The 19005-nt window shown below is 43.1% G+C and overlaps 2 protein-coding genes and 1 long non-coding RNA gene across 6 annotated transcripts in view; 2 read left to right on the plus strand and 1 right to left on the minus strand.

Moving 5' to 3' along the window:
• The first annotated feature begins 1979 nt into the window (after window positions 1-1979).
• LOC119651870 lies at window positions 1980-4333 on the plus strand. Its single transcript, XR_005249500.1, has 2 exons — window positions 1980-3438; window positions 3598-4333. It is a non-coding gene; the product is annotated as an uncharacterized LOC119651870 (long non-coding RNA).
• Window positions 4334-8679: 4346 nt separating this feature from the next.
• LOC119651507 (28S ribosomal protein S24, mitochondrial) overlaps window positions 8680-19005 on the minus strand; it is a 35177-nt gene continuing 24851 nt past the window's right edge. Inside the window, exons 2-5 of the mRNA XM_038055131.1 lie at window positions 9355-9443; window positions 9111-9297; window positions 8868-9056; window positions 8680-8810 (exon numbers count right to left, since the gene is read on the minus strand). Coding sequence (XP_037911059.1) covers window positions 8710-8810; window positions 8868-9056; window positions 9111-9297; window positions 9355-9435 — 558 coding nt within the window. The 5' untranslated portion in view covers window positions 9436-9443 and the 3' untranslated portion in view covers window positions 8680-8709. The remainder of the gene's footprint in view (window positions 8811-8867; window positions 9057-9110; window positions 9298-9354; window positions 9444-19005) is intronic.
• Window positions 13221-19005, plus strand: part of LOC119651505 (unconventional myosin-Ib) — a 43408-nt gene continuing 37623 nt past the window's right edge. For all 4 annotated transcript variants that reach the window (XM_038055127.1, XM_038055128.1, XM_038055129.1 and 1 more), the window contains exon 1: window positions 13221-13670. The gene's annotated coding sequence lies outside the window, so the exon portion shown is untranslated. The remainder of the gene's footprint in view (window positions 13671-19005) is intronic.

Raw genomic sequence — 19005 nt, forward strand, 5'->3', positions numbered from 1 at the left:
AGACGTGATAGTGGACAGCCGGATTCCAAAAGCTGGTTCTGGTCCCACCATTGTGGATGCGGACCCCCGGCAAGCTTCCTCATTACCAACGATATTTAGGTGCCCCGGCACCCACGTTAGGAATGTTTCGTTTAGTCGGCCAAGTTTTAGGAGCAACTAATGACAACTCTACACCAACTGATATCTCATTGCTGTTTAGTGCTGATAATGCTGCCAGATTATCGGAACAGATTTGAATGGTCCGACCCCTCCATTTTTGTCGCAGGCATTCTTCTGCTGCCAATAAAATGTCATATATCTCCGCCTGGAATATGGTCGTCATTTTTCCGAGGGGTTGAGCCTGAGTCTGTAATCTGAAAAGACTCATGGCCATTTATCGACCATTCTTCTCTTTTGGTGATTACGAGAGTGCATGTCTGAATCTGGAAACCATATGATTGGCCGGCATCAGAACTACCGGATATTTGTCAAGGAATTTCCAGATGGACGCATGACCGTATGATTGGCTGCCTTTCCACGCGCCAACGGTATCGAGTCTATATGCGTCGTTGGCTTCCTTTGCTTTACGTTTCACCTCCAAGTCAATGGGGGGAGATTTAGGATAGCTTCAAGTGCCGCAGACGTCGTAGTACGCATTGCTCCAGTAATACTTAGGCAACCAGCCCCCTGAATCTGTGTTAGCAGCTTCCTGCTGTTAGCAAAGTTCAGTCTTGGCCACAAGACGATGCATGCATACATCAAAATAAGTTTTATTATGGATGTATACATTCATCCAATCCAGTCCCCAGGTCTTACCTATCGCATTCTTACAGCACCAGAGCTATCTGCAGGATTTCTGATATTGTTCCTAGATATAGTGCTTCCACGTTAACTTGGAGTCAAAATGTACTCCTAAATACTTGACTGTTTGTGCCAGCTGGATTTCCGCCTCTGCTAAGATAGGTAGCGTATAACTGCTTCACCTGACGTTCCTAGTGAACACAACTTGTCCAGTCTTCCTAGCGTTCACCGTGAGTCTATTGCGGAGACACCAACTATGGATTTCATGCAGAATTGCATGCAAGTGGTTATAAACTGCGTCCGCAAAATTGCCGGTAATTATTACGGCTAGATCGTCCACAAATGCAACCGCGAAGGTTTTTTTGTATTCCAGGAGCCACAGCATTACCAAGAGCCTTAACAGCGGAGAGAGAACCCCTCCCTGTAGGCAGCCCCTAAGACATTCTGCCTCAATAGACTTCTGGCCGTGTGGATTTTTCTCCACTCTAGCGTGTGAAATATCCAACTGATTAACAGCGGTTCGATTCCATGCTGCCTTGCCGCATAACAAATTGCCGCGAATAAGGCATAATTGAAGGCACCTTCAATGTCCACGAATGCGCCTATGGCGTATTCTTTTTTGGACATCGCCTTCTCAATTTTTGCCCTGAGTTCATAGAGTGCTGTCTCCGTGGATTTGCCTTTCTACTAGCCTTTCTAGTCCTTTTAGTAGAAAGGAGGTTAGACTGATAGATCGAAAGCTTTTTACGCCTGTGTAGGTGGGTTTCCCCGGTTTTGGAATAAATATCACCTTCACACCACGCCAGCTAATTGAAATATAGGCGTGTGCAAGGCATGCGCAATATAAATTCCGAATGTGTAGACCCAGGGTATCCATTCCCTCTATTACTAGCGCAAGAATGATGCCATCCGGACCTACAGACTTATATCTATGGAACGAATTATATGCCCATTTTACTCGCTCGAGTGATACTACTTTGCATGCCAGATTTCAGTCTCTCAGTTGAAGGCTGTATGCACCTGTTGGCCCCTAGATTAGATTTTGGATACTGCCTGGGGAATGAAGTGAGAAATCAATGCGTCTGTGATCCGAGAGTGTGATATCGTTTGATACTCTCCACTCTCCGACCAAAGGACGATCGGGAGATGTCACCGTGATGTCGATGACTTCTCGCCTGACCACGTTGAAGAAAGTGGGTTCATTACCCAAACTAAAGATCTGCAAATCGGTTCCTATTAGATACTCCAGTAGTCTCGATCCTCTTGCATTGATGTTGAAGTTTCCCCAGCATATGTGGTGAGCGTTGATATCACATCCTGCTGTCACCCCCATACGTTTACTTTTGGCATATTGGGTAGCTCTGATGAATGTTCCACTGGGAACTGCTGCTGCTTCATAGGGGAAATGTGCATAGTATCTCCCTGTTGACTTTTTATGGTTAGTTTAGCCGATATGGTGTCGCCATCACATAGGTCGTTAACCAAATTAGCCTGGAGGTCTTTTGAGACTACCATGCAGGAGCGGGGTCGATCACTTCCATTAGCATACAGCAAGTCAGCATATTAGAAGTTTAAGCCTCTGACTACCCCACCAACCCACGGTTCTTGTATGAGGTATATAAATGTCTTCCAGCTATTGTTCCGACGAGTGATAAGTGCAGTCGCTGCTTTATAATGCTGCAAATTTAGTTGGAAAATGTGGCACCTCATCTACGCTTCAGATGAAGATGGCGAGTGCTGTACGTCCCCACCACTATTCCGCTCTTCTTCGGGAAGCCAGAGGAGGCACTTTTCTAACCCTTTTCAGGGTTAGTCGCGCAACCTCCCACACATCGTTGAAGGAGGAGCAGTAGTACTGCCTGAACCACTTGTTTGTGTCTTCGCCGGGAAAGTTTAACCGTAACATTTTACGGTATACACCTACCGACCCAAAGCGAGAATGCAGTCCTTCCAGCTAGGAGGAGTTTCCTCCTAAGCTGTTCACACTGCTCAGTATCGTAACCGGATGGATTAGAGTCATCATACAAGACCCACCCATCGGCTTCGATAGCCTTGATTGCAAGTCGACTGGCTCTCAAATCACCATCTAACGTATCAAGCATCGTTGTTTCGGTCGGCCTTTGGGTTGTTTCCTGTCAACTTCGATCTTCAGACCAATCTTAGCTAGTGAGTTCTCGTCAAATTGCATAACCACGCCAACAAAAACCCCTCTCTGGTTTTTTCCCAATAGTGGAATCCTATATCGATAGCGGATGTTCCCATTTCAAATGTAACCACAGCGTGTTACGTGATTAGCCCGACGTAACATCTTCATCTTTATTACCGCGGGGCGGCGGTCATTGTCCTTGATAGTTGGCCAGCAGAACTATTGAGGGCGACATGACACTGTGGCAAATTTTAGATTTGAGATTTGCTCCGATGTGTGAAGCAATTTAATAATTCAGTTCAATGGTAAACTGATAACATTGATTCTGGGCAAGTTGTTATCACTGACAGTGATAACGCCTGCTTTATTGGGGTTTTAATTTCGATAAAAAAAACTTATGAAACTTTTGATTGTGCATGAAGTTCGGCATTTTCCTTTAAAAATTGTAGTATTGGCTGTAACTTTCTATAATTATTTTTATTAAGTTGCAAAGTGAATAGCGGAAAAATCATGTAAGAGAATAGTACACCCAATCATCTGTGCTCACTATCACTGGCAATTCACAATTAATTAACAATAGACCCTAATCCATACATAGAAAATGCTTCAAACGCTTCAAAAGTATTGAAAACACTCTCATAGAAGATCTCACTTTTAATTTTTATTCGCAGTGCATGTGCTTAATTGTTTTAAAATCATTCAACATAAAAGCAGCCACAGATATTTTAGCCAGCTACCCACTTAGATTTCCAGTATGAAAAAAAAATAAAAAAAAGAAAAGTATTTATCGTAGCCGAAAAAAATCAAATGGATCTTGTAAAACATAAAAAAAAACTGTACATACAGAAACTAAATATATGACGATAAACATAAAACATGATCAATCAAAGTACAAAGGAAACTTCTGCCAGAATGAACCATAAAATTATGAAAAAAAAAGAAAATAAAAATAATATAAAAAGCAAAAACAATAAAGGAGAAATATAAAGGAAAAATTTCATTTCAATCCATAAAACTGATAGATTTATGTGAAACGTGTTCTCCTACTGATTTGAAACCACTAAGCAACTCAGTAATTTCATTCATATCTCATCATTGTTGTCACCAACTTAATTTGCAATCCATCAATAGCGCCGAGTCGCATAAATATTTCTATTCAATATTTTGATTGGACAAACGCAAAAGGGTTAAGTGAAACAAATCGTATTCTAATATAAACCTACCAATCATTTTGAAGATGCATTGAATTTAGTTGTAATTAATTATGTAAGTACTCGGTAAATGTGGATACAGACATTTGAAGGAGATGGAGAAAATTGAATATGTAACAGGACAATTTAGTTCGCCATTAAGACGGGTGGAAACTATTATGTAAATATAAATAAAAGTAAATACACATGTAATAATGCAATCATTTGTTTATTTCCCTCAATTCGAAAATTTAATTTATTTTTGGGCTCATAGTAAAGACTTCTTTAGGTTTTGCCCCGTTCAATAGCGGGATCAGTTTGTCTGGATCGATTGCATCATTTTTCTCGATCAGTAGTGAGGCTTTCAAATTACCATCGTTGTTTCGATCAACCAGTTGATCATTTCCCATCGACTTCGCTGTCCGGACCAATCTTAGCTAGTGAGTTCTCATCAGCGCAGGTAACATGACAATACCACAAGGAGAAACTACATAGCTACCACACACCTCCTTGCTCCTCAAGAAAATAAAATCAAAACGAGCACACACGAGTGACATATAAAGCAAATCGGATCGGCTGTCTTTGACAAGCGGCAAGGACTTGCTAATTTATTGGTGAGATTGACACCTTTTTATATCAGAATAGCAAAAGCCCACTGAAGGAATTATAAATACTGATCGTCTAAGGTCAACCATACGTATAGGTAGGTATGGACAGAGTTATGGCTCGTCAAACGTAAATTACGTAATGTCTGAATAAAAAAAATATACTTTCAAGGTCAAATAATGCAAAATCAGTATTCTGTTAAGGGAGAGTCGCGCCCTTAAAGAACTTTTGGCGGAAATAGATCTAAAGCTTAAAAAGACCTTCCAAATGAATTTTTGATATAAAAATCAATAAAAACAAAACATTAAACATTGTTTGCTTAGAATCGACCATTTAATCGATTTATTTAATGTTTCCACCCCGGAGGCGGGTTGCCACACCCCGGCGCAATATAACTTTTGTTTCTTATGCCACCCTCTACCCCCCCCCCCCCTAACTCTAATAAAATGGGTCACTATTACATTGTTTGGCCCACCAGAAGTAAGACAGGCCGGTGGAGAGTCTGAGCATTCGGCGTTCGATTGCCTCGCATTTTGCGATGGCATTATTGGACCATGTAATCCATGTTGGTGTTCCATAACAGATAATAGGTCTTATTAGAGCCTTGTATGAAGTTACTTTGCCTTTGGTGCTGAGATCTACTCTCTTGCGAGGAAGAGAGTAGATATTGCCAACTGCGCCGCGTGCCTTGCTAACAGTGAGCTGAAGATGTGGGTTGAACTCAAGTAGTATTTAATCGAGCTAGATCTGTAGTGTTTTTCTTTCCTGTGATTACCCCTAGAACCTAAGTATCTAGATTTTCTCCTAAAGGTGCAGATTTACCTTTTCCCCGCGTTTATCTTGCTTCGCCATCTAGGGTAGCATCTGCAGAGATCTACAACGTAGCTCTCAACCGCTACCGGTAGCTTAAGTACTGAGGAAGAGAGTAAGTAGCTCTCGAAATACGTATTTACTAACTATTAAAATATATTGTAGTTGGAGAAAGCTAACTAGTTTTATTTTTAATCTTATTATTACCAACAAATTACCTTTTTAGAGATCATGGTGGCACTCATGTTGCCCGGTGTCTCGCTTGCCACCTCTCTCAATTGCACGTTGCCCGTGTCGTGGTTCAGTTTGTTCCCTTCTGTGTCCCTTGGGGTCGCCAAGCTCTCTTGCCTGTCGTCGCATTCCTTGATGACTTCTACTTTGTCTCATGTGATGCTATGTCTCTCTTCAATCATGTATCGTGCTATCGTTGATTTCAGCGTTGTGCTCTTCTTATTCTTTCTCCTGGCCGTTTCCACTTCTCTCTCGTGCTCTCCATAGTGTACCGAAACCAGTCTTTCATTTTGTCCTATGTTACACTTCTCTCAATCTGGCATGTCACTTTATATTTCCCACTGGCACCATGCCGATGTTTAGCTCTTTTCATCATTTTCATAAGTTTCGACGAAGCCGCAGACTGCATGGCTCCTCTCCTTTTCCCTGCCAAGTTATTAGCGAGGGATGTCGTTGTACTTATTTCTTACCGTTTTGCATTTTCCATTTTATGTGAATGGAAGTGGTTCGAATTAGCTGGTATCATTCGCTGTGTGTGTGTAGGCTTCTTGTAGATATCAAAAGATATCCCCTTTTCCTCTACATACCTTGGCCAGATCTTTGCAAGTAAGATCATTCTCGATCTTGTCCATGTCACTCAAAAGGGTTACACATTGTCACTCGTCTGGTTCCTTTGTAGAACTTTCCTCTGAATGCCAAGTAGCTCTCGACATGCATACCCCCACAAGTTTCATAAGCATCAATGTTTCTCTTTTCCACACCAAGAATGTGGGATTTTTACTCATTAGCCGCCTCCAGATATAGAAGCGCTTCCTTCACACGGATGCTTGGAAACCAGGCCTCCAAGTCGAATAACACTAGCCGTTTATCCGGTGTTGTAAATTAATTTAGCTTACTGATGAGGCCAGCTCTATTCCTGATGGCCACCATGGATGGAACACCATCTGACTGGCAAGAAACTACCACTATTCCAATATAGGAAAAGTAGTCCAGCAGAATGTTCAAATTACCGTCCAATCCGGTTACTTTCCCATACCATGAAGATTTTTGAACGCATTCTTGACAGCCGTGTTCGCGAAATCGTTGAAATAACTATGAATCAAGCCGGATTTGTAAAAAAACTGCGGAACTACTAACGCAATACACGCTGCGCGGTTACTCATGGGAAAACACCGCGAAAAGCATTGCCTCATGCAACACGGTCTCAGATTGAATCTAAGCAAAACTGAATTTTTGACGACCGATCCCCATGAAACAGACACAATCACTGTCAGCGGCAGTGATCTGCCCAGAACTGAGCGATTTAAATACCTCGGGTCAATGGCATCAGCCAATGGACAACTGCGTTATGAAATTGTTTCACGCATTAACGCAACCTGGATGAAGTGGCGTTCATCAACTGGTGTTCTTTGATAGACCAGTAGCTTACTCCAAACTACAATTTTATTTTATTGTATATATATATATATATATATATATATATATATTTCGGGAGCAACTTACTCCCTTCATCAGTACAAAGCTAAGTAGCTACACAATAAAATAAAATAAGTTTGGAGTAAGCTACTGGTCTATCAATTTTAGACTTAACTACAAATAGAAGACAGTATCTAATCTCTGGTGTTGTTTGTGATGGACGTATGGAGGAACGTCTAAAATCTACCGCAATGTCGTCCGTCCTGTCGCCCTCTATGGTTTTAGTGTTGACCGACTATAAAAGACAATGAACGGCGTCTTGCAGTAATGGAGACGAGGACCTTGGGTTGGACTAGTGGCCTGGCACGTTTCGATCACATACGAAATGAAGATATCCGCGATCGTTATGGGTTTGCACTGACCGTGGAAAAATTGCGAGAGAGGCGTCTTCGATGGTATGGTCACGCAATTCGCGCTAACGAGAGTTCACTTGTCAAGATTGATCGAATATCGAAATCGATGGTAAACGACGTATAGGCAGACCGAAACAACGGTGGCTTGATACGCTGGATGGGGATTTAAAAGCCTCGAAATTGCATCCAGATCAGACATCTAATATAGCCAAATGATGAACCGATCACGACGAACCAACCCCGCTTGTGAACGGGACAAAGGGTGAAGAAAAAAGAAAAGGGTACGGGGTTGGGCATCCAAAAAAAGTAGTCCGAGTGAAGAAATGTGCTAGAATCAGAAATGATGAAAACGACAAGTAGTCGCCGAAATATACAGGAAAAATAAACTTAATAAAGTTGGAAAAAATGTTTTATTATTTCACTTAAAGGCTGCCTGTAAATTTTTCTAAGCACATGAAAAAATTGAGTTGGATTTACTATTGGCAAAATTCCGAGGCAACATATGAGCATTTTTTAAAACGGTCCAACTCTCCGACATGCCTACATTCTACCATCAGCTGATCTACCCCACTTAGTTCTAGGACGTCCTGCTGGTCTAGTTCCATTTTATAACTTATTTAACGCCCTTTCTTAATGCGTACTCCTTCCACCGCTACCTTCTCTTCTGATTGACAGTTCTATGTTCGAAATTGTGCCGGTCATGATATATTCTAGACATTCCTTATTGCAAACTGCCTTTTCGAGGGTTAATTGATATTTTAGCTTACACATTAGACAGGGGAGACTGATTCATATGAGCGTTAAATTGTTATTTCTACCCCAGAAACCAGTTAGAATAGAACCCTGCATGCTTTTTATTCCAACTATTATATTAATTCATGGAGGGCAGGGTGGGCCAAAATATCGTCCTAGTTATTAATTTTAACTCAAGTGCTCTCCTTCACACTTTTGAAAGGTCCAAGTCCCCGACAATTCATAAATAGGTGCAGCAGATGTTGCGAGGATTGAAATTGGTTCTTTTATCCGTATTTGCAGTGGTAACTATTTGTCTATGAAAGAGGAATAAAAAAAGACAGAAAAAAACGCGCTTTTCCTTTTCTACAATTAATCTATTTCTTCAAATATACTTAAAGATAACATCTTTTTTATCTGCTACTGTTTGCAACTCCAATGTAACCGGACACTGAAGCCAAGATGAAAGCAATTCTTCACAATACCCTGAAAGCAAAGAGATTTCGTTCTAAATTCTCATTGGTCTGAAAGGGTCATGCCTACCTATCAGAAAATACATTTTCCTAGCAGGAACTCCTTGTCGAATGATCGCTGCCACCCGAATGTGATTATGTTGTCGTTTGATAATAACTTCCGAGCATACGAGCGAGTGCCAGGTACCGGTCATGAAACGACGGATGAAAATATCTTCGATCGTAGTTTCTGCCGATCTGAGTCCGTCGGCCAAATTAGCTGTAAGCAAATACTCAAATTAAATATTCTTTATTTAAGACTCCGCGTATTTACATGTATTCCATGAGTTCCAAGACTTCCTATGAGCTATGTAGTGTGGAGGATTTGCCATTTCGTAAGTCAGTGGGAAATCTCGTTTTTGGGTTACTTTGTACCGGCCAGATTGAACTTTCAAGTTGACGGCCGTTGTTTGTAAGCCACGTTCACATTGTATGGGGTTTCGAATGGCATTTTGGATGATCTGTAATTCATGTCAAACTTTATTATAGCAAGATTACTTGAACATAAAAATAATTACCGAATTCGCCACTCGCAGCATCGTGACAGAAACTACTGACAACCGGTTGTCATTTACATGTGACAGTAGGCCAATTGCCATACACGAGACTTTGTAATAGATCGTTTACGAAGCGTTCAATGAAAAATAAAGTTATGAGGGGGACCCCCTAATATATTAAAGATATACTATTTGTTATTCAATGTTGTTTACAACGTATAAATTGCTTACGAATTTGATTGCAGACCAATTTCCAAATATAGTCGATATTGGAAATCTGTGTATATCACACTTGCGGTATCCGTTCTTGGTTCTAGATGAATAGAAGCAAATTATGGATAAATTGCATGATCCATGGGCCGCCGTGAGTTAAGCGAGGATGTCATATACGTCCAGTGCCTTCTTTATTTTTTGGTATTTGATGGTTGACTTTTTTTTCCAATGTTCAATGATCCCATTATGTCTAACCATATTTCAAAGAGTAGTATAGTCCCAGGGCGAAACTTGGATTGGTACCCACGATGGAGCATAAAACCTGGGAAACAACTATTGAACCAACACCAACAGGTCTACCACCAAACCCTATCTCCACTTCACGTGGTGACCACTGGGAGCTCTTTCTTAACGAAAAGCTGCAGACGAAGAAGGATGAAGCTGAGTCTCTCGCACCTAAAGACGAGACAAATTGTCCCAACTGGTCCTCCAAGTTGGGGGTTAGGTAGGGCTGTCAACTCTACACGGAAAACCAAAGTTACGAAGTCACAAAAGGAACCTCGGACTGGACGGATAACACAACTATGAACCCGGCAACAACAAAGGAATAACGATTTGCGCATTCTTTTATGGAATGTGCCCTCCCTGTACAGAGATGGAGCTGCTGAGCAGCTACCCGATACCCTGTCCCAATATAGGGCTGATGTAACAACGTTGCAGGAGATGTGTTGGACAGGGACCGGTTTCCTGGAGAAGAGCCGCTACCCCGTATATTATAGTGGCCATCCAGTAAATCATATGCTCGGAGATTTCTTAGTCAGCCAAAAAATGAAATCTGCTGTTATCGGCTTTGAAAATATAAGCGAACGGCTATGCACTCTGCGTTTGCGAGGCAAATTTAGAAATATATGCGCCCCTACATGGTGATATTATATCGAAATCATACTTGAGGATTTTAGCAGCTAAGTAAGGACGGAGCCCGTATTGATGGGATACGTTGGCTCCCATAGCTTACATCAAAATGCAAATGATAACGGACTGCGGATTATTCAATTAGTAGTATCACACCAAATGGTTGTTGTAAGTACCTGGTTTGCGCGGAAAGTGGTCCACAAACAAACGTGAGTCTCTCCAGACAGGACCACTTTCAACCAAATTGACCACGTGTTGATCGAACGCCACTACCTCTCAGCCTTGATCAATGTCAGAACATATAGGGGGCCAATATAGACTCGGATCACTATCTCGTTGGCATGGTGCTCCGAGCTCGAATAACAACAGCACCCAGAATCCCCTCTGACAATCAGGTGAGAGTTAACACTGAATCCAACCACAACACTTGGTCCCAGTCGCAAAAAGAGTCGAAACGGCTGGTTTGACGATGAATGTAAGCTAGCTATGGAACGGAAGAATGCCGCATACCGTGTAATGTTGCATTCTTAAAGGACGCGGGCACGCACAGAGACTTATCACGAACTCCGGCGAGCGGAGAAGCAGCTTCACAGACGAAAAAAGGAAGCCTGGGAGAACCAACAGGTCTGTGAACTCGGAAAGTACAGGAAGCAACCGCACCAGGCGGGAAAGTTTTATCAAAAAGTCAGCAGGATGAAGCCTTCCACATCTCGATGTTCATCCTGCCGAGACAGAGAGGGAAATCGACACAATGGGAATATTGGTGCGATGGGTTGAGTATTTCGATGAATTGCTCAACAACCAAAATATCGATGAACTATTGAACATCGGCGAGTTGGAGGTCCCGCCAGCTAAAGACGACGCACAAATACTGCCACCACCAAGCATAGAAGAAACAGTACATGCAATTCACCTGTTTAAAAATCATAAGTCGCCCAGGAGCCGATGGAATTACAGCCGCATGGGCTAAATATGGAGGCGACCAACTAATCCAAGTGGTTCATCAACTGATGCTCAAGGTGTGGTACAGAGAATCAAGACCTGGCAGCTGGCAAAGAGGCATTGTCTGTCTCATACATAAAAAGGGAGATAACCACAGTGCAGCAATTATAGAGGTATTACGTTGCTGAGTGCCATCTATAAGATATTCTCCGCTACCTTGCTAGGCGGGATAGCCCCATACACTCAAAACATCATTGGCCCATACCAAAGAGGTTTCACTCCAGGCAAATCAGCAACAGATCAGATTTTCTCTGTGCAGCAACCGATGGAAAAACTGTTGGGATATGGACATCAGTTGCACCATGTTTTCATAGACTTGAAAGCCGCCTATGATAGCATAGTCAGGGTAAAACTGTACATGGCCATGAGAGAATTCGGTATCCCGACAAAATTGATAAGACTGACTAGGCTGACCCTGACCAATGTGCGAGGCCAGATAAAAGCAGCAGGATCACTCTCAAGACCATTCGACATCAACAACGGTCTACGACAAGGGGATGCCCTATCATGCGTCCTCTTTAACCTGGCTCTCGAGAAAGTGATCCGTGATGCTGAGGTGAATGCAAGAGGTACGATCCTCTTCAAGTCCACCCAACTACTGGCCTATGCTGACGACATCGACATCATGGCAAGAACCACCCGAGACGTACAAACTGTACATCGAGCAGGCGGCGCGAGATCTTGGGTTGCACATCAATGAAGGCAAGACAAAGTATATGGTGGCAACGTCAGCACCAAAAACCAACCAACCAACATCAAACCGTACTGATCAAACAGGGGAGAACAAAGATAGCAGACTACAACTTTGAGACCGTTGATAATTTCTCCTATCTAGGGTCGAAAATCACAACCGATAACAACTACGATGATGAAATCCGTGCACGGTTGTTGTCAGCCAACAGAGCCTATTTCAGCTTACAAAGACCGTTCCGCTCGAAACGTCTCACCATAGGGTCAAAGCTCTTACTGTATAAGACTATGATCTTGCCAGTCCTCATGTATTCCTCGGAAACTTGGGTTCTTAGCAAGAAAAATTGCGAATTCTTGGCCGCGTTCGAGAGTAGAATCCTCCGAAGAATTTTTGGCCCCCTACATGAGGATGGACGATTCCGTAGCCTACACAATGACGAAATCTATGAGCGATACCATGACCGTCCGGTTGTGGATAAAATCCGGCTCAATAGGTTACGGTGGGCGAGTCACTTAATCCGTATGGATGAAGATGATCCCACCCGGAGAGTCTATAAGGGCAATATCTATGGTAGAAAAAGAAGACGAGGCAGACCCTGCCTAAGATGGAGCGATGGCGTGGGCCAGGACGCCAGGTGGACCTCGGCGCAAAACCGGGATGTCTGGAGTTCCTTATTAAGGCAGGCCTAGACCGGATACCGGTTGTTGCGCCGTTGATGATGATGATTATCATCATCCTTCATAATAAAACAGAAAATAAAAAAATTGTGAAATGGTGGACTACTAATTCCAGGCTTGAGTTTTAAAAGAATTCGTTCCCCTTGAAGCGGTAATCTATACATATGTCTACAAGAGAATTAATTCCAAACACAGATTAGATTTTGATTTGACTCCTTCTTCGAAACGAAGAATTTCATTAGTCGGTTCAAGTGGAACCGTCGAAGCGAATGCGTTGGAAAGAGCTCTTCGAACAAACCGACTATAAAACAGCATTGCCAGAGTATTGGACCGCAAAGCATTGAAGGTAGAAGCTCTCTACTACGGAAACCTGTGCAGAACTTCTTGAAAACTGTCAAGAATCCCGATGACATTAAGATGGCATGCCCGAGTTAGGACGGTGGAATTTAATATGTATTCTTTCGGTTCGGTTCGTTCGTTATCTGGAATTCCTTTACACATTCTTTCAATGAGAAGAGCGAGATAATCTATGTGTCGTGTGCGATACATCATCTCAACGTGTTAAAAGTGCTCGGTTGTTTACGCTATTCTAACTCTTGTTAGTGTTGTGCGGTTTATCGAATTTCTCCACGATCTGGACATAGGAGGTGTAGTTTGAATTAATGCTACGTGGAAATCTTCCGCGGCAACCGTGACCCCTAATTACGGTAACAATCAGTCGTTTAGCGGATATTGTCCCTGAAATGGTGAAGGAATCCACAGGAAACTCCAATCGGACATCTCGCTCAAGCTGTCAAGTGTGTGATTATCGCAGTGATTAGGAATCGATACTCATCCGCAAGGTACTTGAATGAAATTCCGATTGAGGCCACAGAGAGATGCGCTCCGTGTCCTTGCCCTATTCACTGGCGTCAAAACAAATACTGCAGACCACGTTACGTGTCCAAGAGGCGAAATTGTTTGATTTGCAACCATTGTGGACACTTCACTGCAGGATAATGGGTCGTTTAGTAGAGTGTTCTCCTTCCGCTGGAGGACAGTGCTCCGGTGGGAGATGGAAATTGGTGCAGTTTGTCGGTTGATAAAAAATCGATGCTCGCCAATGAAGAAAACTTTTATTTATGCCGAGTCGAGATATGCTTTGCGTGACTTTTTAATATTTTTATGTAATGGTGCAGTGATGGGAAGGGTGTTAGCTCTCCGGTGGCGAGTGCAGGGACGCTGTGCTTCGCACACCGGAGCGCGTTGAAATGAAAAAGCGGATCAGATTCATATTTCATAATTCCTCATTCTCCAGCTGACTTAAACGGATTGCGAGCATAGCCTACTAACGCGCCGACAAGTATTTTCCAGGCGATTTAATAATTTAGCACAATTGAAATTATGCGCGAGTCGCGGTGTAAGCTTCACGCAATATGATTATTGTTCTGATTACTTGCACAGAGAATGCTGAATGGATTAATGGAATTATTGTGTGTTAATCGGTGCGTACTTGCCGCGTGCCACCGCAGAAAAAGAATCGCTTGTTCCAAAAGGGATACATTTTACAAGTTATAAGTGCAATCGAACTGAACTGGTGAATTGTTTTTATTTCTCTAAATTATGTGGAATGATGTGCTTATGTTCTTTAAAAAAAAATAGATATTTTGCCGCTTATGAACGTATTGCTGCTGAAGATTAAATAATGATATTTAATTGTGTATTGAGTCGATGATGCCAACATCGAGGTTCTCGTATAAAGCAAATCGGTTGATCAGAGTCGTGGAGAAAAAATCCGGGCCCGAGATAAAAATCATGCACAAAAACTAGCTTAATAAAATTTTTTCATTGAACTCTTTTATTCTTGGCCCAAGAGGATCTCCCTTTCCACTCCTCTTTTGTCCATTTTTTGCTGGTCCATTTATGAAAAACTTTTCTGAATAATATCAATAAGATCCCAAAGCCAACCCAATCCACGTTGGCAGATAATCAACAACATCAAACGAACGTCGATGTTTTTCTTTGAATGTTTGGGTAAATATGCAGTCAACTTGCAAACACCTGTAGAGAAAGACTTCCCTCTTCCTTCACTTTTCTGCGCTACGTAAGTCAACGTCGACCCAATAGTCGACCATATAAAACCTCTATGCATCTTCCAAATCCAGAGCCATTTGGTCCACCGTATCTCGGCGAAAAAGCAAGCAGATATCATCAGCGTTGTCAAGGTAGAGGAAGGAAGATGATATTGTCAATTGAAATTTTCAAGATAGCACGAAAGACTTCACCATTTACCGATAAGAATTAAAATAGGTGGTAAGATACAACCCTGGCGAACTCTACGTTGAGCTTTAAATTTCCGAGGGTTTTATCTTGGTCGTCATATGTCCTGCCAGTATTTTTTCTAGAATGTTCCTACGTAAAGCTTGAGAAATTCTAAACTCCCCATCTTCTTTTTCTTCAGCCTTTGTCCTGTTCACAAGCGGGGTTGGCTCGTCGTGATCGGTTTCGCCATTTGGCTCTATCGAATGCCTGATCTGGGTGGAATCTCGAGGCTTTCAAATCCCCATCCGGCGTATCAAGCCACCGTTGCTTAGGTCTGCCATTTGGTCGTTTACCATCGACTTCGATGTTCAGACCAATCTAGGCAGGTGAATTCTCGTTAGCACGAATTGCGTGACCATACCATCGTAGATGCCTCTCTCGCAGTTTTTCCACGATCGGTGCAACCTCTTATCGATCGCGGATATCCTCATTTCGGATGTGATCAAAGCGTGTCACGCCACTAGTCCAACGCAACATCCTCGTCCCCATTACCGCAAGGCGCCGTTTATTGTCTTTTATAGTCGGCCAACACTCAGAACCATACCACGACATTGCGGTAAATTTTAGATTTGAGACCTTCGTTGATACGTCGATCACAAAGAACACCAGTTGTGGAACACCACTTCATCCAGGTTGTGTTAATGCGTGAAGCAATTTCATAATGCACTTCTCCAATGGCCGATAGCGTTGACCTGAGGTATTTAAATCGCTCAGTTCTAGGCAGGTCACTGTCGCTGACAGTAATTGTGCCTGTTTCATGAGGGTCGGTCGTCAAAAATTCAGTTTTGCTTAGATTCAATATGAGACCGTGTTGCATGAGGCGATCATTCCATTTTTGGGCAAGTTATGCGAGATCATTTTTGCTATTAGATGCTAGGAAAACATCACCTGCATAAAGCAGTGTGTAGGGTGCAAGATGTTGGATATCTCGTGTGACGGTGTCCATAACAAGAACAGAGAAGAGTGGTAAGAGGGCGCTTCCTTGATAAACACCAACAGAGACACGAAGCGGTTTTGATACAAGATCTTCTGGCACTAAGTGCTGTCGTAAAGCATACCAGATGAGTTGGTGTGGCACCCGGTTAAAAATCTTCGTGGTATGGGAGGGTAACCGGATCGGACGGTAATTTGAACATTCTGCTGGGCTATCTTTCTTTTTCCATATTGGAACAGTGGTACTTTCTTGCCAGTCAAATGGTGTTCTTCCTTCCTAAATCTCTACCGAACTATGGAGTACGGCACCCGTGTTGATACGCAACACCACGTCGAGGCCCGAAGGTTTCTTCTCGCTTGAGCATAACCACAACCACCATGAAACTCCCACTAGGGGGGCCAACCGCAAATAACCGAGCTGTCCTCACATACAACAGGAGTTCACCCGAAGTATGTGAGTCCAGGGGCTTTCCCGGTTCCCATGGTACCAAAATACCCCTGGTAAGGTTTCGTGACCAATTTGCCACTTCAGATGAGTCCCCGTGCAGACTCGGGTCTGATCGCCCTGATTAGGCCTTTGGAGCATTCGCCTACTGCATCACGGCCGGCAAACCAAAGTGAGTACAGCGTTTCCCGGTGCCACCACTATGGGGGTTCCCCTCGACCACTTAGTTTTGGTTTGGCCGACAGGGTTGCCGCCCCGTCTTCCTCACTGCCACCTCTGAGCACGAGTTGCGCTGACAAGTGGAACTGGTCCAAATGTCGGCAATGATTATGGAACTGGAGGATGAGTAAATTCTTCAGTTGAAATCTGCTCGAAGTATTCTCGCCATCTATCCGTTGCGGCTCGACGGTTGGTAAACAAAGTACCGTTCTTGTCATTAAGGCAAAAGAAGTGTTCGATATCCTGTGTACGTTCGTTACGGCTTTTAGCAAGTCGATACAGATCTCTCTCTTTATCGTAAAGATTTTTATAATGGTCCACTCGGGTGACAGCGACTGCTTTTTTTGCTTCTCGTTCTTAGAAATTTGCCACTTGGCCGGTTTTTCTCGTCGAGAAATTCGTGGTAGACGCATTTCATTTCACGGACCTTCATTTCATCATCATAATTCCAAAGCCAAGTATCTCGGTTGATGTACCGCTTACCCGGTTGGTGACCCCGAGGTTGGTTCATTTGATTCCACGATTCTTCCACATTCGTAATGGTCGGTAATCGTGTGAGTAAGATTATTTCTTCTTTCTTCTCACGAAATCGCCACCATTTAAGGCGCCGCGGGCCAGTGCATTCCTCACGGTGGCTTAATTCGCAGGATGGCAATCAATGGCCCATGTTGTGGTGCGATAGTCTCACAGGGAACGGCTTTGCAATCAGTGACAGTGGTAAAATGTCGGCGTCTTATGAGAATATAGTCGATTGGCGTTTTACTGTTCCCACTATAAAATGTAAGAAGATGAGACAATCGTTTGATGAATCATGTATTCATAAGTACAAGGTCATGGGTGTCCGCAAAATCAATTATACGCTCGCCACCCTCATTGCGCGCTGCCAATCCCTTTCCCCCATGGCACCTATTACCTTCTGCCTTTTCACCCACATGACCATTAAGGTCGCCGGCAATGATGATATAGTCGTCAGCAGGCACGTGACAAATCTTTTCATCGAGAAGTTGCTAGAAGGCATCTTTCTCGGCACAAGGTCGACCTGTCTGTGGTCCGTACGCGGTGAAAAAGTGAATAGTGCGATCAGCTGATATAATGGTGAGCATCATCAGCCGATCATCAAATCGTTCGACTTCTTTAATGGCATCACGGAAACCCTCTGAGATGGCAATGCCCACACCATATTGAGTGTGTGGGCTACGAAAATAGAGCAGTCATTTTTACCGCGTTCGCGTTTAACGTTGCAGCTTTTGATACAGACCATCGAGTTTCTTGCAGAGCGCAGATATCAATGCGCCTTTTTGCGAAGTTCCGAGTTCCTCGGTCTTTCCAGTTAGGGTACCAACATTTAGCGTGCAGGCACGTATTTGTTTTGTTCGGACTAACTTACTTACGTCCTGATGCGGTCCATGCGTCAAGAACCGTTGCCCATTTGTCGACAGGACAGGAGCCCGTCCTGCCGCGTCGACTGAGGTGGACGCCCTAGCATTTTTCCGAGGCTTGTGACTCAATCCGATCATCTTGTTTCTAACGACATTGTATGCATTTCCTTGGTCGGCCTGTCGCGGGACCTGTCACAAAGAGAGATCAGGTAGGATTTAGCATATTGGAATAACTCCAATTATACTCTATTTATTTCTTTCCCTGGTCTCACCCTTTTATTATTGTTTTACTGAGGATGGTACAGAGTACGTTGCCTCAAACCCTCTTCGTTTACCTGGGCTTGGAACCAGCATACTATGTTAATAACATGGCGGAGTTTGTAGCCTAGCGTCGATGTTCGTGCAAATTAATAGAGAAGGAAATGGGGATACCAAAAAAAGAGGAAAGTGTGTGCCCGTTTTGTGTCGCATGCGTTAACTGCCGAACAAAAGGAACAGCGCCTCGCTCACACCGAAGGTCTGTTCGAAATTATCATAAATGATCCATTTTTTGACTTCGATAAAAACGAGTGATCAGAGCTAGTGCTTTGCCTATGATCCGGAAACAAACCGCCAGAGTGCAGAATCGCCTTAAAAAAATTTCGGTTTCAAAAGCCGAAAGTGAAGAAAATGCTCATTCTTTTTTTCGATAGCAAAGGGGGATCCATTCATCACAAATTTGTTCCGACCCGACTGTCAATGTCGAGTTTTACAAACAAGTTTTGGGCCCCGGCCAATGTTGTTCAGCAGTTTCTAGCTAAGAAAAGGTGTAACTCAGTTGAAGCATTCCCCCTACTCTCCGGATTTGAGTCCCCCAGACTGCTTTGCCTTTCCAAGTTTGAAATTGAAAGAGAACCCATT

This window comes from Hermetia illucens, chromosome 3 (assembly GCF_905115235.1).
Source record: "Hermetia illucens chromosome 3, iHerIll2.2.curated.20191125, whole genome shotgun sequence".
In the NCBI taxonomy this organism is placed as follows: domain Eukaryota; kingdom Metazoa; phylum Arthropoda; class Insecta; order Diptera; family Stratiomyidae; genus Hermetia; species Hermetia illucens.